The sequence below is a fragment of the Mastigoproctus giganteus genome, chromosome 7 (assembly GCF_048544385.1).
Source record: "Mastigoproctus giganteus isolate SK-2022 chromosome 7, ASM4854438v1, whole genome shotgun sequence".
In the NCBI taxonomy this organism is placed as follows: Eukaryota; Metazoa; Arthropoda; class Arachnida; order Uropygi; family Thelyphonidae; genus Mastigoproctus; species Mastigoproctus giganteus.
The window spans coordinates 82,785,401-82,807,715 of NC_143581.1; the positions used below are offsets into that span (position 1 = coordinate 82,785,401).

General features: G+C 37.6%; 1 protein-coding gene across 1 annotated transcript in view; it reads right to left on the reverse strand.

The window, feature by feature from the left end:
- Positions 1-22,315, reverse strand: part of LOC150083034 (poly(A)-specific ribonuclease PARN-like) — a 504,128-nt gene that overhangs the window by 36,566 nt on the left and 445,247 nt on the right. Inside the window, exon 16 of the mRNA XM_090376989.1 lies at positions 263-337. Coding sequence (XP_090233115.1) covers positions 263-337 — 75 coding nt within the window. The remainder of the gene's footprint in view (positions 1-262; positions 338-22,315) is intronic.

Consider the following 22,315-nt stretch of genomic DNA (forward strand, 5'->3'; position numbering starts at 1 on the left):
TGTTTTATTAATTATTCAAAAAAAAACGAGAGAAGCTTCTAGAACCTACAACATGGCAATACATGAGTTCATATGATATGGGCAATCAAATGAATAAGGAAATCTGTCACCTAGTTGAATGTCTGTTTTATTAATTATTCAAAAAAAAACGAGAGAGAGAGAGAGAGAGAGAGAGAGAGAGAGAGAGAGAGAGAGAGAGAGAGAGAGAGAGAGAGATAATTAGACAAGTTTGTTAAGGCAAGGATTTTAAATAAATACTTACCACTAGGTATCTGATCTGGAATCTTTAAGGCAACTAGTGCTGATGTATCATCAAGCCATGACACAAAAACACTTCCTGAAAACAAAAAGTAAAAATTATTATATTAGTGCTGTAAACTGATAATCAAATTCAATCATTCACTTGATAACTGGTTAAATTAAACAAAGAAAAATCTTGGTATAGACAGCAAAATACAAGGAAGGCCAAATGTGAGAATACTAAGAAGAAATGCAATTTACCAATAAGTAAATTACCCCTAATGATTTTAACAATTCATTTAAATACAATAAATAAACACCATGTAAATATAATATTAACAGATTATTACAAAGTAGCTTAACAACTTTTAAACATTTGTAAGATAATAATACAGTAAACCCTCAATTTAATGGACTCCGATATAATGGATTTCGGATTTAACAGACTGGACAAATAATAATACAGTAATGTACATATTAATCTCGACCATATTATTTTTTTTAGGTTATACAAAACTTCAGTGTTATTATTAATTAAAAATTAATAATAATTACCTATTTCCATTATTGTTTTGATAACTACTTACTTTTATTTTTATAATCAAATTCAGGAAATTGTTTTTTATTCTTTCTGAAAACGTGTTTAAATAGCTGTTTTCCCAGATTGCAGATCAGGGAAGAGTTCAGCTTGCAAGCTGAACGTGACTAAATTGCAGGTCTACTGACACACTTTGTTTCAGTCTCAGTCTGCCTCATGCTATCGTGTGGTCAGGTTGTATACAGAGTGTTTCTGTGATTTCTGAATTGTGACTTAATTTATTAAATAATTTTGCAATCCATATAATTTAAAAGGGCATCAAGTGATAGAGGAGTTAAAAGAAAGCATGCAAACTTATATGTGGCACAGAAATTAGAGCTAATTGAGAAATTAGAACAAGGCGTCTCAGTAGCACGTTTGTGAAATTTACGGCGTAAAAAAACACTTTCTGATATTCATAAATCAAAGGCCAAATTGCAACATAATTTTATATTGTACAGTACTGTATATTGTATTAAAACTTTTTTTCTTACATTAAGAACAATAAAAAATGCCCCCCCCCTGCCTCCAGGTTACATTCGATTTAATGGACTTTCAGCATTAACGGACACCCCTTCTCCCCTATTAGTCCATTAAATCGTGGGTTTACCATATTAGAAACTGAGGGAAGAGAAGAGAAATACATAAAATTAAAAAAAAGTACATCTATATCTTTGATGAGCAACAGCTACATATTTTTAATATGGACACTAGCAATTATTTGAGAAACTTTCCACTGAAAATCAAGCTCTTCCCATACGTTATGCAATGTTTTGGGGATTACTTTTGCTGCGGCAGCAGAAATACTGGCTTTCAGTTCAACCACATTCCTTGGTAACAGTGATTATACAGTAAAATTTAATTAATACAAATTCATTTTATACAAACTACTCATTTATATGAAGCACATACCATTCCCCTGCAAAAGGATAGGCTTTTCTATGTAAATTTTCTTTTCTTTTATTACAAAATTCGGTTAATATGTATTACAAAGTTATTTTTCACCCCGTGGGAAATAAATATTGTCATTTTGTATGTTTAATACAAATATTGGCAGAGCTGTCCGATTATTGCCCCTATTATCGCCTCTGGCCACCAGGCTCCTTACTTCCGGAAGGATGGCACTCACTTGTTAAAAATTACTTTTGTGTACACAAAACAAAGTGCATTCTGAAAAACATCTTTCTGAAGGATGAGTTGTTAAATTAACAAAAGAATAAAAAGTTTTTCTAAGTTGTTTACATGCACTCCCTTACTCTCCACAGGAATAAGGTCAGTTGCAATTATTACCCCAGTTCAAAGAGTCTTTTGCTACCATATACAGCAATCGATTTTTTGTGCCATTTTATCTGAGCTGATGTCTTTTTTGGAACTTGTGTCTTTAAATCAATTTAAAATTTGTTTATATTAAATCTTATCTAGCAGTTGGTTGGTTGGTTGGTTCTTGGGTTTTATTGGCGCATTAGCAACTAAGGCTATAATGGGCCAAAACCAGGTGATATATAAAAATTTTAATTTTACTGACCTAATTACTTAGGTCACCATGTAAAGATATAAAATAATAAAGATATAAAATGTAAAAAAGATAAATCAATAAAGAAATAACAATAACATGTAAATTTTAAATACAAGTAAAAATCTTTATTGATTTAAAATAGCTAAAAACAGCAGACACATGGTCATTGTCGGATAAAATCTGACTGAGTGTATACGGCTCAGTCAGATGATTAAAAGCGGTAAAACGGATATTGCTAAAATCTGGACAGTCAATTAAAATGTGTCTGATTGATAAACTTGTGCCACAGGACTCACACATAGGAGGGTCATCAGCCCTCAGCAAAAACGAATGAGTCAAATGACTATATCCTATGCGGGTCTGGGCAAGAACAACTTCCTCCTTACGATTCCTGTGCAGACTAGACTGCCACGGTTCAATTACAGGCTTTATTCGATATGATTTATTAGTAGTCTGTCTATTCCATGAATCCTGCCATTGGGAGTGTATCTTTTGGTGTATTATTTGCCTGTAGTCTGTATAGGGGACTGACAGGCAGCGATTATTATTGGGAATTGCTGATTTGGCTGCAGTGTCAGCCAAATCATTTCCCCTAATCCCAATGTGGCTGGGAATCCAGCAGAAGCGGATATCATATACACGTTCATGGAGAAAGTGAATCTTCTGCTGAATGCAAGACAGAACCGGATGAGGATTATATCTCACAGCTATTAAAGCCTGTAACACGCTGAGAGAGTCAGAATATAAAATGAACCGTTGGTATTGGCATTTACTAATGTGATCCAAGGCTAACTCTATAACGTGCAGCTCTGCAGTAAATATGCTGCATTCAGAGGGAATCTGCTCTGATGTAGTGGTGTCTATAAAGACAGCAGCAGATCCTAAATATGATTCCGACTTCGAACCATCTGTGTAAACTGGAGCGAAGTCAGAATGTTTAGCTCGGTGTGCTGAATAAACCTGCAGGTACAGAGATTATGGAGTGTCCGACTTTCCCCAATTTCTAAGAGACAAGTCACATGCTGGAATATGAGCATGCCAGGGTGGAAGGGGTTGCTTTGGTGTTTGGGCAACCTTGTCTACCTTGATATTAAGTTCTTTGAGTAGCTCTTGGAGATGAATACCAAAAGGATGATTGGCAGTCTTACGGGTGTTGTACAAATTTTCCCATCGTGGCTCAAAAACGAATGGCCACGTAGGATGGTGTGGCAGGGATTTCAGTTTTAAAGCGTACATTAGAGACAACTGCTTACATCGAAGCGATAACGGCGGTTCGTTTGCTTCGACGTATAAGCTCTGGACAGGAGATGTTCGATATGCACAATGATATATAGGAATTTTTCTAGCAGGGATAAGGAGGTGATTATTCCCTTGTATAAGGCAATGGTCAGGCCACACCTAGAGTACTGTATACAGGCCTGGAGGCCTCATTTCAGGAAGGATGTAGAGCTGCTGGAACGAGTACAGAGAAGGGCAACTAGATTGGTGAATGGGACAAAGGGGTTCTCTTACGAAGAAAGGCTTAAGTTTTGCAAATTACAGTGTCTGGAAACTAGGCACCAGCGGGGTGATCTGATAGAGGTGTACAAAGCCTTGAATGGTTTGAGCATGCTCAATGCTGATGGGATTCTTCCTCTAGCTCAGAAAAATCACCTGAGAGGGCATAAATTCAAATTGAGGAAAGACAGATGTAGGATAGATGTGCGGAAATTTGCCTTTAGCCAGCGGGTGGTTGGTGGGTGGAACAGACTTCCATCCCTTGTCGTGGAAGTTGATAGCCTAAATAAGTTTAAGGCTCAGCTGGACAGGTATTTCGAACGAACAGAGGGGTGAAGTGGAAGTGGTTATTTTTATTTATTTATGTTACTTTTTTTTTTTTTTGGCTAATGCTGCATAAGCTTGCTTTCTTGCATCAAATGCCTCTACTAATGCTAATGCTAATGCTCCAATAGCAATACGGAGAGCCTGAGGATGGACAGGATCCAGCCATCAAAGTACACCGTCTCTGGCTGAACTGTATACCAGGGACCCGTAATCTAGTCTGGATTGTACAAGTGCACAGTAGATGCATAATAGGCTGCATCGATCCGCGCCCCAAGATGTAGAGGAAAGAGAGCGCAGCATATTCAGCCCTCTTGTGCACTTTGTGCGGAGTTAACGGATGTGATCCAGAAAGGTCAGCTTTTTATCAAATACGAGTCCCAAGAATTTTGTGTCCGCCGCTACTGGAATAGCATTTTGTCCGAGCCTTAATTCAGGTTCAGGATGAAGATTACACTTACGACAAAAATGTATGCAAACGGTCTTCTCCGGCGAGAACCTGAAGCCATTAGCAAGTGCCCAGGAATTAAGGCGATCAATGGCTTTTTGCAGTTGTCTTTCAATAACCCTCATGTTGCATGACTGACAAAATATGCCAAAGTCATCAACATAGAGGGCACTGTTTACAGTTGGAGGAAGTTGTTCTGTGATGGAATTTACTTTGAGGACGAAAAGCATGACACTTAAAACTGATCCTTGTGGTACTCCCTCCTCTTGGCTGAAGGAACGAGAGAGTAAGGATCCAACATGAACTTGGAAAGATCGATTGGCTAAAAAGTTTTTAATAAAATTGGGGAGATGCCCTCTAAGACCAAGGCTATGCAAATCTTTTAAGATGCCAAATCTCCAAGTTGTGTTATATGCTTTCTCCATGTCAAAGAATACAGACACTAAATGTTCACGTTTTAGGAAAGTATCCCTGATGGATGTTTCCAATCTAATAAGATGGTCCAAAGTGGACCGGTTGCTTCGAAAGCCGCACTGGATGTTGGAGAGGTCATTTGATTCTAAATACCAGATTAAATGAAAATTAACCATTCTCTCCAGGATTTTGCATAGACAGCTAGCAGCAATAGGACGATAATTAGTAGTGACTTTTGGATCCTTTCCTGGCTTAGCAAAGACAAGAACAATTGTCTTGCGACAGGAATCCGGAAACTGCCCTTCAATAAAGATTCTGTTATATAGAAAGAGCAGATAATCCATAGATTTTGGTGAAAGATGTTTAATCATTTCATAATGGATGTCATCTGGTCCAACAGCACTTGCTTTGGAAAGAGTGAGGGCTCTTTTCAGTTCCTGAATAGTGAATGCCCCATTGTAGGGATAGACGCTCTTAGACTTAAAATTAAGTGCCTGTTTTTCGAGTTTATTTTTTTTTAGGACCAGGAACTTTGGGGAATACAAAAAGATGTTGCAGAGATGTCAGAGAATGTTTCCCCAAGAGAATTAGCTATTGCAGTTGGATCTGCAATAGTGCATCCATTATAATCTAGGATTGAAGAAGGGTGGGATGTATATTTTCCCTTCATTTTCCGGATTTTATCCCAGACCAACTTAGTAATTGATGAAGTAAAATGGATCCACAATTCCATTTGACTCTGACGGTGGATGTAGCATGCTTTGGCTCGTGCGCATTTGAAGGCTATAAGGTTGGTCGTTGTAGGATATCGGCGGAATATCTTTTTTGCTGCTGTGCATTGTGAATTCCACCAAGGTTTGGGAAATGGTGGAAACCGGGCAGATGTTTTTGGAACAGCATTCGCAGCTGCTTGGACGATAATTTCTGTGGTGTATGTTACTGCATCATTGATAGGCTCCTGACTGACGGTACTGAGGTCAAAATTTGCCTGATGTTGGTAGGCATTCCAGTCAGCCTGATCAATCTTCCACCATGGTAACCTGAAAGGAAGACATGGTCTCCCACTGTATAACGAGGTTATCACAGGGAAGTGATCCTGTGATAACCTCGATATAAGTTCTCCTCCACTTCCCAAGTGAGTGAAGGGAGCAGATAGAGAGATCAATGGCATGTAGAAGAAGGTATTTGTTCCAGTATTTAGAAGGGAAAGGTCATTGTCATTTAGCATAACCTCAATGACTCGTCCCCTTTCATTGATGTTAGCACTACCCCACAGGGTGCTATGTCCATTAAAATCCCCGAGAAGTAAGAAAGGGGAAGGCAACTGCATTACAAGATCATCAAGGTCTTCCTGTGAGATATCAGTCCCAGGTGGCAAATAAATAGAGCACACAGTTAATAAAAATCCCACTGTAGGGCGAATTGCAACAGCCTCTATACTAGTTGTAATTAGCAAGGGCTGAACTGGGGTCTGGTTGCCAACAAGGATAGCCATTCCTCCATGAGCAGGACCATCTGCAATTCTGTCCTTACGAAAAAAATGTTATGTTATGCATGGTGGGGTTATCATTTGCCTTTAGATAAGTCTCCTGCAAGCAAAAGCAAACTGGCTCGTGCTTCTGCAGGAGGGCCTTGATGTCATCTGTATTTTGCCGGAATCCACGACAATTCCATTGCAGGAATTTAGCCATTATTTTGGCTTGGTGGGTCCATCAGGTGGCTTCCGAGGTGCTGAGGGCTTACTTTTGTCAGTCTTGGATTTATCTTTTTTGGGGAAGAATGGACGCTGTCCTGTGTCCATTTCTTCCTCCGCAAAGAGTTCCAAGACTAATTCGTCCGGTACCTCCTTATTCTCTACATCCATTGTTTCTGTTATTACTGGAGGCTCTTTACCACTTGGTTTTGGTAGTGGTGGAGCACTAGGAGGTACGGATATAGGAGTGGCAGCTGACTGTGTTTTTTTGGTGGGCTTTTGTGAACTCAATAAATAGCGTGCAATCAGAGTGAATGACTCTCTTGGTGGTATAGTCATCTCAGTTTGTGTCCCGATAGTGCACTTAGCAGAAACCTTCTGGGTATATGAAGGTTTCCCGCTATTTATTGGTTGGATACGTTTTCTGGCCTCTGGGTAGGAGATATTCAGCTCTGTTTTTAACTTTTGGATCTCTCTTTCATTCTTCCACCGCTGGCATGCTCTAGAGTAGGCGGGGTGCTCTTCTTGGCAATTGACACTTGCTTTGGAAAGAGTGAGGGCTCTTTTCAGTTCCTGTATAGTGAATGTCCCATTGTAGGGATAAAAGCTCTTAGACTTAAAATTAAGAGCCTGTTTTTCAATTTTATGTTTCAGGACCAGGAACTCTGGGGAATACGAAGATGTTGCAGAGATGTTAGAGAATGTTTCCCCAAGAGAATTAGCTATTGCAGCTGGATCTGCAATAGTGCATCCATTATAATCTAGGATTGAAGAAGGATGGATGTATATTTTCCCTTCACTTTCCGGATTTTATCGGATGAACATTCCTTGCTCTCGTGGTCTTTAACACCACATCGAGCACAGGCAGGGTTACCACGACAAGATGTTTGTGAGTGGCCATATTTTTGGCATCTAAAACACCGCAGTGGGTTTGGGATATAAATCCTCACTGAGCAGTTTAGACAGCCTGCCTTGATTCCCATCCTTTCTCATTGATATTCTTTTGACAGCTGTCACTCCTTGTTCTTTCAATTCAGAGCACATCTCTTCTTCAGAAACATGAAGAAGGTCCCACTCTGAAATGACACCTCGTGAAGAGTTCAAAGTTTTGTGGGGGGGTTACGATAATAGGTATTCCCCCTATTGATGTGGCTTTCAGGATTTTTTCTGCCTGTTTTATATTTATAGCTTTGACCAAAAGGTCGCCAGAACGCAGTCGTTTTACAGATTTGGGTGATCCTGCCAACCCTTCTAATCCTTTCTGGATAAAGAAGGGTGACATCTTCCCAATTGACTGCTCTCCGGTCAAATGGAGAATGAGGAAAAGTGGTGTTACAGATGGTGTTTTATCCTCAGTTCTGGCTCTTTTGACAGAGGTGTTTTCAGTGTTATCGTCACGGTTAGGTAGGGGCCTTGTTAAGGCCCCTACCTAACCACTCTTGAACTAGCAGGTACTGCGTACACAAATGGGACACCAAGTTAGCTTAGAGGCACCATACCCACGTTTCCAATAAGCCTTGATCCTGTCCCAGGACCAAAGGGAGGGAGACTTATTGGAACAGTTGACCTTAGCAGTAAGAACCACCCGCCAATTGATCCCAGTCAGGCCGATCCGGGACCACCCGTCTTGTTGAAGCAGAGGCCAAAGTGGTGTATTAAGGCTGGGCCCCTCAACCACCAGGATCCCCCTTTCCGAATTCCACGGGTCACGGTGCACGGCTGCACACGCCGGATTCAAACGATGTAACCCTGGAACCAAGGCATGGGCGTTAGATCCCAGTGATGCTAATCTGGAAGCCCAGCAGCATCACTGGGAGGTCCCCTCACCACGCACAGGTGTCCACGTCGAGGGGTATCTAGCAGTGTTTTGGCAAACATAAACAGACAGAATTAAGCCTGGAAATTAAACTAAATATTATACAAGAGGCTGATAGGATGGAAAGAAGCAAAACGGATATTGCAAAGGAATACAACATCCCTTTATCTACAATATTGAAAAACAGAAAAAGACTTGAAAAAGCGTGCGACACTTGAGCAGCGATGAAAAATAGGAAACGAATTTGTGGTGTAAAACACGAGGAGCTTGAAACAAAACTTTTCGAGTGGTACCAACAAATGCTTGCATCTAATTTGCCAATATCAGGTCCGATTTTACAAGAAAAGGCAAATTATCTAATTCAGCAACATGGAATTAGTGACTTCAAATGTAGCAGTGGCTGGTTCCAAAGATTTAAAGCCAGGAATAACTAGATTTCACGAAATGTTTGCAGCGAGTCAGGATTGTGCATTCTGATTGTGTTCTGTATAGTCCATTCTAGAAAAATATGAGGCAAAGGATATTTTTAATCTCGACGAGACAGGTTTATTTTATAATTTGCCCCTCTCACTTCTTGCCCAGTCTGAACATGTGCAGCAACCAGTCAACACCACTTACTGTCTAATCACAACCAAACTTTTCTTCTTTCTTATTTATTGCTTCAATTCTGTTTTCTGGCATCTCCCTTCACATATATTTCCTGAAAATAACAATCTTCAGAAATTCAAGTTTAAAGTCAACAACTACTTTTCACCTTCTCAACCTTCAACCCATGCAAGGCAGTTTTCATGTTTGGGATTTCCATTAAAAAAAAATAGCTCATCATCATCATCATCATCAGCCATTTTCAATCCACTGCAGGATGAAGGCCTCTCCAGCAACTTTCCAGTTCCTTCAGTTTTGTGCAATGGCCATCCATTTACTACCCACAAACTCGAATTTCATCTATCCATCTCCGTTGTTGTCTTCCAGCTTTTCTTCTAGCTCCTCTTGGGTACCATTCTGTTATTTTCTTAGTCCATCTGTCATCATGTCTTCAAGCTATGTGTTCTGCCCAAGATCATTTTAGTTCTTTAGTTTTGATAAAAATGTCCTTTACTTGAGTTTGCTGCCTAATCCATGTGTTTCTCTTCTTATCTAACAGTCTGATTCCAAATATAATTTGTTCCATTCTTCACTGTGTCGTTCTCAGCTTCTCTTCCATTCTTTTGTTGAGTGCCCAAGTTTCATGGTAGTTTCCCCTACCATAAGTCATGGTAGGGAGTACACATTGGTTCACTATTTTATGTTTCAGACAAATTGGGATATTGCTCCTCAGTATGTGACTATATTTCCTGAATGCCATACATCCAAAATTTATTCTTCTCTTGACTTCCAGCCATTTATCATTATCACAGCCAATGGCTTGTCCCAGATAAGTATATAATCCACCTTTTCAATTACTGGTCCTTCAATCATTATATCCCTTTCTGTGGCATACTTGTTCATCATTACTTTTGTTTTAGTCATATTCATCTTTAGTCCAAAATCCTTAAGATTTTTCTCTAATTCTTTGGGATCTTGGCTTATGACCACAATGTCATCTGCAAATCGTAAATGGTGTAGGTACTCTCCATTCACATTGACTCCTTTCTGCGACCAGTCTAATCTTCTAAATGCTTCCTCAAGGGCAGCTGTAAACAATTTCAGATATATTGTGTCTCCTTGTCGAACTCCTTTCTCAATTTTAAATTTACTACTATCTTTGTCTAGTCTAATAAAGGAGGTAGCATTCTCATATATTTTCTTCAAAATCAATAATATATGGGGTATCTGTGCCTTATCTTTCCAGTGCCCGAAACATTACCTTACGCTGTATGGAGTCAAATGCCTTTTCATAATCCACAAATGCCAGGCATAATGGTATTTTATATTCATTTGCTTTCTCCATTAGCTGTGATATTATGTGAAGGTGATCCATAGTTGAGAATCCTGTCCTAAAGCCAGCTTGCTCTTTCATTGATTCTCATCAAGGATTCTTTCTAATCTGTTAGTAATGACCCTTGTGAACAACTTGTAAATGTGCGATAACAAGCTAATTGGTCTATAATTTTCAATTTCTGATTTATCTCCTTTCTTATGCAGCAAAACTATGATTGCATTATTCCACTCCTTAGGCATCACACCTTTTCTAATGCATTTTGTGAAGAGTCTTGCCAGTTTTTGTGTCATGTCTCTTCCTCCCAATTTTAACAACTCTACAGTAACTTCATCTTCCCCCGGGGCTTTCTGATTCTTCATTTTCTTCAACGCATGCTCTACCTCATTGGGAAGGATATCGGGTATGTCGTATGTGTTACTAATTTGTGATCCATCTTCCCCACTGCTGGCATCATTCCCTCGCTCCTTGTATAATTCTCTATAGTAGTCTTCTGCTATTTGAATTATGCCTTCTCTGCTATTTATAAGTACACCATCGCTATTCTTCATTTTCAATATCACTTGTCTTTCTGTATGCTGATGGCTGCTGATTTAAGTCCTTTGTTTTCCCTTAATGCTTGTTCTACTTTTCTTGTTATGTCCTCTCTGAGTTTCTTTGTAATGGCTTTGCATAACTCAGTACAGCAGGCCCCCGTTATAACGCGGTTCGCTTTACGCTGATTTGCTATAATGCTGTTCTTATATTATAACCCGTATCTGACTATAACGCTGTCAGAGATCACTATAACGCTCTTTTACAGATTGCATTTTTTGCATATTTAATGAAATCATTTGATGGAGTCGATAGCTTGAAAATGAATAGCAAAACAGCATTAAAACGTTTCCCACGCCGACTTGAAAAATTTTCCCACGCTCAGTGAAATTTTCTCACACGCTAATTTAACTGCAGTACAGTGACTTGTTACGTAGTTCTGAGATCAACATTTTAAAAAATGATCAAATACAGGCATACCTCGGTTAACGTTACCTCTGATAACGAAGCCTCGATATAACGAAGTCCGCAATTTCAAGCCCCATTTAACATAAAAAAATATTCCAATTTAACGCCAACGCCTGACAATCATCCGATTGGTGACTGACGGCGATTCGTTACGTATTCCCGAGTGCTCCCGAGCTGCGGGCGTGTCATAACAGTTTTGCACGTCAATAGCTTAATTTAGTTGTTGTTTACATGATTGACGTTGTTTCAGTGTGGCGCATTGCAATAATTGACGTAGGTTCTTTGTAGCATTACATAACGTAGATTTTGTAAATTTTATTGGAAATATTTTTGTTTTAGTTAATTAAAATGTCAGAATCAAAGAAAAGAAAAGCAATTTCTTTGGAAACTAAACTAAATATCGTACGACGTGTTGAAAGCGGCGAAAGAAAATCCGATGTGGCACATTCTTTAGGATTAGCGCAATCAACTTTAACAACCATACTAAGTCAATCAGAAAAAATAAAACAGTCTGCTCAGAATTGTACAGATGTTACAGCGGCAAAATTAACTCGCTTAAGGAATCCAATTTTAGAAAAAATGGAGAAAATGTTAAGTTTGTGGATAGATGATATGTCACAACGTCATATGCCTTTAAGTCAAATGGTGATTCAAGAAAAAGCATTATTTTTGTTTAATCACCTGAAATCTAAACAAACTGAAGAAATTACGGAAACCTTTGGGGCTTCTCGTGGTTGGTTCGAGAAATTTAAAAAACGGGCCAGGATTCATAGTGTAAAATTAACAGGAGAAGCTGCAAGTGCAGATGTTGAAGCTGCAAATAAGTTTCCAGAAAAACTAAAGGAAATAATTGAACGTGAAAATTTTCCACCAAATTTGGTGTTCAATGTTGACGAAAGTGGTTTGTTCTGGAAACGGCTACCAACAAAAAGCTTCATTTCTATTGAAGAAAAATCAGCTGCTGGGTTCAAAGCAGCAAAAGACCGTTTAACGTTACTCTTTGGATCAAATGCCTCTGGCGATTATAAATTAAAATTGCTATTAGTTTACCATTCAGAAAATCCGAGGGCGTTAAAAGGTAACATAAAAATGAATTTACCTGTAATATGGAAAGCAAATAGAAAAGCGTGGGTTACCAAGGAGTTATTTACTGATTGGTTTGTTAACCACTTTTGTCCTGGAGTAAAACGGTATTGTCAAAAAAACAACTTTGAAGAAAAAGCTCTTTTGTTGTTAGACAATGCTCCGGGACATCCTACTGATCTTAACACGTTGGACACATGCATTCCTGTCAAAGTTGTGTTTCTTCCAGCAAACACAACTTCCCTGATTCAACCATTGGATCAGGGAGTAATAGCATCATTTAAAGCTTATTATCTGCGTCGAACTTTAAGCAATTTAACTGAACTAGAGGATAAAGAGGAAATGACTTTTTGGAAAAACTACACCATTAAAAACGCAATTGAAAACATTGATAGTTTTTGGAAAGAAGTCACTAAGAAATGCTTAAATGGAGTTTGGCGCAAAATATGGCCAGAAGTTGTACTAGAAGAAGAAAATAACATCCAAGAAATTAGAAATGAAGTTATCCAGATGGCTCAATCAATAGGTTTCGAAAATGTTGATGAAGAGGATGTTAGAAATTTATTGAATGCAGAAGATGATTGTTTTTCAGCGGAAGATTTAGAAAACCTTGTTAGCAACGAAGACAAAGATAATGAAGGCGAAGTTAAAGAAGTTCCTGCCGAAAAAGTGTTAACAACCAAAGATTTAAAAAGGTGCTTAAATGACATTGAAAACGTTTTAAATTTTTTTAATGAAAATGATCCTGATTTAGGAAGAAGTGTTATAGTTAAGCGATCAGTGTTAAATGCAATAACTCCGTATAGGCAATTGTTAAATGAAAGAGAAAAAAAGCATAAACAATCAACTTTAACCTCATATTTTAAAATGTGATTTCACTTTGTATGTAAGTTGACTGTTTATTTAATAAAACTTTTCTTTGTTGGAAAAAACGCTTTTCATTTTCTTTACGTAGGAACGTATCCCTATTCTGGCCATAGTATTTTTACCTCTGAAAACGAAGTTTCGCTTAACGAAGTAATTTCGTGGAACGCATCCTATTCGTTAATCGAGGTATGCCTGTATATTGCTTGTAATATTTGCGTTATACGCATTAATCCGAAGTCTGGTCATCACTCAGTACTGTATTAGACGTTCGTAATGGACAGTTTACTTGAACATTGTATCATAATTAATGCAACCAACGCAGTTACATTTTCGAAGAGTTAATAATGGCCGATAGGAATGAAAAAGCAACAATGCCTGGGCGCAGTACGAAGACTATAAATGTAAGAAAATGACTGAATTTGAAAATTAAGTTAGACGTTTCGAAGCGAATTGATTCCGGTCAATGACAAGCAGACGTATGCCATAATTTAGGACTCGCAAGTTTAACTGTAAGAACAATCATAAAAAAAAAAGAATTAATTTTAGCAGTGGGAAAGATATCTGTTCCACTGCAAGCAACTGGGGCTAGGCCAGCTATTAGGATTGAAATGGAAAGACTAACTAATTTTATTGAAGATAATATCTAATGCAGAATTCAGTTAAGTTAAATATTTAAAAAAAAAAAAAAAAAAAAAAAAAGAGAGAGAGAGAGAGAGAGTAGCCAATATGATGATCTGAAGAAAACTCACCTAAAAAAAAAAAAAAAAATGTGGAACCATTTAAAACTAGTAAAGGCTGATTGAATAGATTTAAAATCCAGGAAGAAGCCGCAAGTGCAGATCAAGGAGCCGAAACTTTCAAAAAAGAACTTGTTAAAATTATTGAAGAGGGGTATTATGTGTTATACTTCTCAACAAGTTTTTAACATAGATGAAGCAGGACTTTTGTGGAAACGAATGCCTAAAAGAAGTTTCATATTGAAAGAAGAAAAAAACGTGCCAGGTTTCAAAGCGGCGAAGGATCGGTTGACTTTATTGTTGGGTAGTAACGCTGCGAGGATTTAAAATTAATACCCTGTTTAGTTTATTTGGAAGAGGGCCAAAGTTCAATCCACAAACGACACATTTTTCATGATTAAATTCATCAATTAAATTAAATCAATTTAGATCAATTAAATTCATGATTTTAAGTTTAATTTTGATACGTAAATTGGAAGAGGGCCAAAGTTCAATTAATTATTACATAATTATATACGTATGCATTGCAGAATATTTTATATGTACAAATATTTGAATGTTAAATATTTTGACCAACATTTGTGCATCTTTTCACTACCGTTTATTATTGATTAGGAAATATCCTATGGCACCGACCACAACTCACAAATACATATGTTACCTTATGGGAATGCGGCGTTCGCTTAGCGTGGATTCACTTAGCGCTCTGTTTTTCCGGAACAAATTATCAGCATTAAGCGGAGGTCACCTGTATACTCAATTTTCTCCTTGTCAGTGTTTATCTTGCTCTTCATTTGTCATCTTCGGTTCATCATGACAAGTGTTACTTGACTAAAAAAATTAGTCAAGTAACACTTTTTTTTTTTAACCTATAGGTTTCTTGGGCTTTAAGACTTTCAGAAAGTTGTAATATTCCTCGCTGCCGACCAGGCTAGTCAGGTGGGTAAAGTGCCTGCCTGGCAACCCAAAGGTCGCGGGTTCAAATCCCACCTCAGGCTTGGATCAGAGTACAAAATGCAAAAACTTTGGGAGGTGCATTATGGCCACAGAAGCCGATGCGCCAACAACTAACAAACAAACAAAAACAAAAAAAAATTCCTCATCAATATCTTGGTCCTGAGCAGTCTGCAGAAGCTCAAACTTGTTCGTAAGTTCCAGTACATACTGCTTTTTCTCCTCTTCTGTTATCTCGAAGACCTTCATATTATTTACTTGAATCAGTTTTTTTCCTTTCTTTTCTTACATCTATATCAAGTGTGCATCTTACCATTCTGTGATTTCCAACATTCACCTTGTTTAGGACAGTAACACCATTCACGATATATCTTCTGTTAGTGAGGATGAAGTCAATTTCATTAGTTGTTAAACCATTTGGGCTCTTCCATGTCCACTTTCTGTTCACCCATTTCTTGAAAAAAAGTGTTCATTACTGACAATTCTCGAGATTCTGCAAATTCCACAAGTCTTTCACCACTTCCAAAATTTCCTATAGTTCCCCTTTCTGCACTGTTTTGTCTCTTTCCAACCTTAGCATTGAAGTCCCCCATAATAATAGTGTAGTGGGTTTTCTGCTCATCAGAAGACTCTCAATTTCCGTGTACATTTCTTCAACCTCTTCATCATCATGGCTCGATGCTGGTGCATAAATCATTATAATCTTTAGCTTGTACCTCTTAGAAATCCTGAGTAGTAGTCTTGACACCCTTGGTGGTGTACTTTTGAATTCCAAAATGTTGGTTTTTGTACCTTTATGGACCAGAAAGCCAACTCCACCTCGCTCCTTTCACCATTTCCATTGGTGTACAGCAGATTTCCATTTGATAAACTTATAAGTGAGTCATTTCTTCTTCTTGTTTCAGCCAAACCGATGACATTCCAATTCACATTTTCTAATTCCTTTTCCAGCTCTAATATCCTGTCTTCACGATGAGTGATCTTATTTTGTAACAACTGTACCAAGTTCAGTTTCCGTGCATGCAGCCTGGTCGTACCCAAAGATTCTTAGCACCCTCTGCTTCCACTCTGATCCTCTCGCTGCCATAAGATGAGGAGTGAAAGCTGCTGTGGACTGAGGGCCATTTGTTTTGTCGTGCTGTAGGGTTTGGTCTTTTCCTCTTCATGCTGACCAGGTGTCTTGAAGAGAACCACTCTACACGTTCGTTGCTACATAATTGATGTAACAAGGCTTACCATTGAGAAGGTGTGCATGATTGGATTTTAGGGATGCAGGCCAACCGGACTTCTCCTAAATCTTCTGAAATAGAAAGATATTGGCTCCGTCAGTGTTTTAGACTGAATGTCTGATAACACACACAGAATGCCTGTTCCTCTCTATGCTACTTTGTAATAACTCTGTATTATAACATAATATGGCCATGAAACTGACTTCATGTTTTAAATTATACCAATTATTTCTTGGTAAACTATGACTCATCTGTATATGCTAGATATAACGAAAAACCAGTTTAGAAAGCTGTTTCAAACATGAAGTAGTTTAAACTGTTTCAAGTGTTTCAAACATTTAAAGGCACTTTAGAAAAAGCCTTTTAAATGGACTCTATTTCACTGTTTATCTCACAAAATTCACATCATTAGAGCAGGAAAATACTTTACCTTCACAATGAGTTGCACTGGCACTGCACTACTTTTCCCGTCACCATAGTGGTTCTCAATAACGCAATAACTCAGAAAACCATAAAAATTATTTAAAAAGATATACCAAATAAAGATTTCTTTATACACTGGATTCCGGTTATTTGGGCCACCGGTTAATCGGGGCAGCCGTTTATTTGGAGCAAATCTTAAAGAACAAAACCCAATCGAGAAAATAGCCAGGGTTTACTTCGCTTAATTGGGACAACATGCTGTTTAATCAGGGCAGGAGACCGCATCACTGCAGATTACCCTACGATTGTCTCCGACCATACACGTGGTTCGGTTACATTTCTGGAAGTCACATCCATAAAACAATTAGCAGTCACCTGTTTATTGGGCTTTTCTGTTAGTGCAATCTATCATAAACGGATAGTCAAGTCGACCTTATTGAATTTGTGATAATACCGACAGCTGGAATTTTGTGGGTTATTATGGTGAAATGTGTTCGCACTTCCATGGAATCTTCAATCATATAAAAAAATTATTAATTTTCAGAATCTTCTCTTCATTCCTATTTTTATAGCTTCGTAACTCGTTACTCCGTTCTCACTTGCTCGCGTATCGTGTTACTTGCAATTTGTGTGTGCCGTGTTCTTTGTTATTGACCGCTTATCTTTTTACTGTTTTAAATTTTAAGCCCCTTCCACAAATATCAGTGAACAGAAATATCAATTAGTTAGTATGTACATATTACAGTACGTATTAATTATTCCAATTATCACATATATTCTTCCAATTTACATGAATCATTTAATTTTTTAATTGGCAAGGTGATAAAAGGTAAATTTGTGCTTAATATATCTTTACTTTTATACCCTGTGGATAAATTTCCTCTTATTTTTGCTAATTAGAATCACCATTTGAGAGAATTAAAATCCAATTCACAAACGTGATCACAATGATGGCGCTTACTACACATCGTATAGTGAACGGTACTTTGTTATAGTCAGTCCGTCGTAACGTGATTTGATTGTACAGTGAATCAAATGTAAAGCAGGGATCCATTGTATTTTTAACTATTTAAGTGAAACTTTGGATAATTGGGGCAGCGCTTAATCGGGCCAAAATGCACTAGTCTCGATGTTTCCCAAATAACCGGAATCGACCGTATTTAGTAAGGCATAGACAATTATAGATTTTTTCTTCAACCAGTTACCATGTTTGTTGTTGTTATTATTATTATTATTATTTATACTGCAGAACTTTATAAAAATGGAAGTAAATGCTATGATTTTGACATCATATTGAAGATCATCTTGCTGAGTTGGACTGCTTGGACCCACAACCATATATGTACAACAGCAAAAGTATAAATTTCTTAATTGTTCACATACTTCTGTTAACGCACAGTGTTTTTTTGTGAAGACTATAGCGAATAGAAATTAAAAGATAGTGCTTTAAACCAGGGTAGGGAAAGATTATAAACATTATTTGGCATTAGTTGGTGCAAATTATGCAAGAAAGCAACCTTACAGAGCATAAGCAAAAAAAAAAAAAAAAAAGAAAATAAATAAAAATAATAAAAAAGACACCTCCCATTTCACTTATTCATTCCTTCCAATAGTTTGTCCAATTCTTCCTTCAATTTATTTAAACTATCAATTTACACAACAATAGATAAAAGTTTGCTCCAGAAATCAACCAACCGCTGGCTAAAGGGAAAAACCTCCACACATCTGTTCTGCAATCGTCATTCCTCGATTTGAATTTGAGCCCATCTCATGTTTGTAGTTTGAGCAAGAGGAAGAACCCATCAGCATTCAGCTTGATCAATAAATTCAAAGCCTTAAGAACCCAGTCAGATCACCCCACAGATACCTAGTCTCCAAATGCTACAATTTGCAGAACTGAAACCTTTCTTGGTTAGCGCAACACTTTGTTCCCCTCACCAATCTCGTTGCTGTTCTCTGTACTTATTCCAGCAGCTCTACAACCTTCCTAAAATAAGATCTCCAGATGTTGCTTGGCTATTGCCTTATACAGTGGGATAATCACCTCCTTATCCCTGCTAGTAAAATTCCTGTTTATCATTGAGAAAACCCCCATGAGCTGTCTTGGCAACCTGACAGCATTGCTCGGAGAACTTCATATCCAACAGCACAATTACCTGCCAACCTTTCCACTAACCTGAGTGTAGTTAGTGGAAAATGGGATGTAGTAGGTACATTACTCTGGGGTTACTGCTACCCATATGCAGTACTTCGGATTTGTCAATGTTAAACTTCATTTGCCATTTCTAAGCGAATCTGCCTAACTTTTCTAGATCTTGCAGTCGCATACCATCATTCCTGTCATTGACCACCCTACCAACCTTTCTATCATCTGCAAACTTAAACAAAAAGTCTGACATGCCTTCACCAATATCATTGATAAATATAGAAAACAACAATGGGCACCACACTGCTCCAATCTGTACAGCAGTCTTTTACATGCAACAGTCTCAAAAACTTTCCTGAAATCCAAGTACATGATATCAGAAGAATCATTTTTTTGCATCCAGTTCCTTTGTGATCATGGTACCCAATCAAACTGGTCAGACAAGATTACCCCTTAATAAAACCATGCCTTGTCAGAAGTATAATTACAGCCTTGTCTAGTTGATCCTGCATTACTTCTTTTACAAGTGACTACATTATTTTCCCTGAAACAGAAGTAAAACTAACAAGTCTGTAATTACTTGTCTCCCCCTTTGTGGATTGGGATACATTCGCACTTCTCCAGTCCACGGAGATCTACCCTGAATCCACGGATGCTTTTATAATTATGGCTAGGGGTTTGCACACTTCCTTCGCTGCCTCACTCAATAAAATTGGATAGATCCCATCCACCACAGGTGCTTTATGCTTAATATTGACAATTTCTCTTCCACTTTTCCCTCACTTATTAAAAAATCATTTAGCTTTCTGTCAGAATCTGATAAAATTCTGACATCCACTTCTCTTAAGTATTCCTAATGTGTGAACAACCTGAGCAGAATCATCAACAGTCGAAACGTCAATATCAAGTGGACCGATCTAATTCATCCCTCTCCTTCTAGTGTTTACATAACTAAAGAATTCTTTGCTGTGTTTCTTTGCATCCTTTGCCAAAGATTTCTCATAATCTGCCTTCTCTTGCCTAATTTACTTTCTGACTTGATTACAGATTAGTTTATATCTACCATTTGTATGCATCCCATGCAATTTATTTTTTCTATGCCACAAGTCTCATCCATTTAGGCCTATACCTTGAAAAGTACTTTTAATTGGTATGTAAAGCCTAGTAGCTATGATTAATTCTTATTCATTAAAGCCTAGTTTTCTAGGATTAATTCCTTGATTGCTTCCCATTTATAATTTGCTGCTGGGTAACATTATCAGTTGGCCCAACTGTACAGAATTTAAAAACTGTCATAGACCACTGTAGTTGCCTTTATGAAAGCAAAAACCTTCCCTTTATCCTTGGCAGTTACATGTTTTAAGTAAATCCCAAATCAATATACTGCACTACTGCCACCCATTGTATCTTTTATCTGCAGATTCTTAATGCATAATTAATCACTGCTGATAATCAGATCAAGAGTATTACTCCCTCTTGTTGTCTCTATAACATGCTGCTGTAGAACATCATTTAACAAATCCACAAAGTATTGCTAGTCTGAGTGACAAACCCACAAGTTCCAATCAATATCTGAAAAGTTAAAACCCCCATTATAAGACATTCTTTTTTTGTTTTCCTGACAATAGTCAACGACAAGTAGATCCTGTGGGACCAGTGCATTCTGCCTTGTTGGTTGCCACTGTGCTGCCTGATGATCAAGGGTTGACAGCTTGATGGGGACACCAATTAAGTTCCTTTGATGGCACGCATCCTGTTATTCAAGCTGTGAACAAGCCTCGTAACAATGCTGTGTTGGTGCTTAATATTCTCCCATTCCTTACATTGAGCATACAGACATTACCCTGGGGATGTCATCAAACAAGCTGTACATTTCAAAAGGCTGCAATCTGGAGGATAACTGCCTCCTCTCAGTTCTCCCCAGAGCCACAGCACTCCCACTAGCTTAAGCCCTTTGTTTCTCTGGTGTGAGGCATGATTTTTGTTCAATTTCAATATAATTAAAAATACTACACTGAACAAATATACCTAATGCTGTAATAACACTATACATCAGTTATACTATGAAGTTTACATTATTAATTATATGCAATTAAAATTGAATGTTCTTAAAGATACAAAGAAAATGGCAGCAGAAGCCGGGTGTGGTTCCTTAAGCAATTATAAAAGAAAAATAACAAATAAATTCACCAAAGTAATCAGAGAATCACAAATTATAACTACACTTCTAATTCTAAATGAAAAGTTGAATGCAATAAACTACTCCAATTCACCAGTTACATAGCTGTAATACTACCAAGTTTGCATTTTATGTATTAGGCTATACTCTTATGCTTCAAAGTAATCTATAATTAATTATAATATATAACAAATTTATCTAACCAACAATAATCTAAGTAATTCAAACTTTAGAGCTACCCATTTACCACAATTAAAAAATTAGAATTCCCCTACCACTCATGTTATAATTATAACAATGGTGGCAAGATTCGAATCGTACCAAGGTTCTATGTATATTACGTAGTAACTTACAAAATCTCCAGCTAAATTAAAAAATAAACTAATGAACATGACTAGGACTACAAAGCTATTTATAGAATATGATTTACTATGACATTAGGAGAGTAAAACTAAAATTTTTCCAAAACTTTTCCGTTTCCTGGAGATAAATTCTTTGACTAGCTGTTGTTGTTATTTGGTTTTTTAGGAGCATTAGCAACTAAGGCCATATTGCTCCGTGAATATGCGGTGGTCATTACCTGACCTTTCCACATCCTCCATATTTGGTGGTGACAGGCTCGAACCCCGGTCTAATCAAGAAGCGTGTGCTACGCATTGCTGCTCCTTCCCAGCTGGCTACGGAGGCGCCTCTTTGACTAGCATGTGGAATTTGGTATGGTCAGGGCTACAATAACAACAGTCTGCATTTTAGGAAAAATTCCTTGATATTTTACTGCTGATAAGAAATCTGAACTACATTTTTAATGGAAATTTTAAAAGTTACTTGAAATTGCTCTATCACATCAGATTTTTTTAAAAATAAAAAATATTGGTGCAGGTGCTTCTTGGTTATTTTGTATTTTTAGATTTTACAATTAGGTTATTTTTATATAAAAATAACGAGTCTTAAATTTCTGGAAACATCCATCTGAACTTTTAAATTTTTCAATATCCACTCAATGTGCAAACGATTCAACCTTAGCTTTTAAAAGATTACCATCTACGGGAACATTTTCTGCATGCATCATTATTAGCCATTCCTCTTCAAGATCAGGAAACTTTGCCTCTCATGCTCGAATCCTACCCATGCAGCAGATTGCTCTAACCTTTCAATCTTTTTCTGATCTTTCAGAATAGTGAAAACAGAGTACTCTTAGGAACTGAACTGTTTGGCAATGCCAATCTTAGAATGCACACCATTATCTACAGCT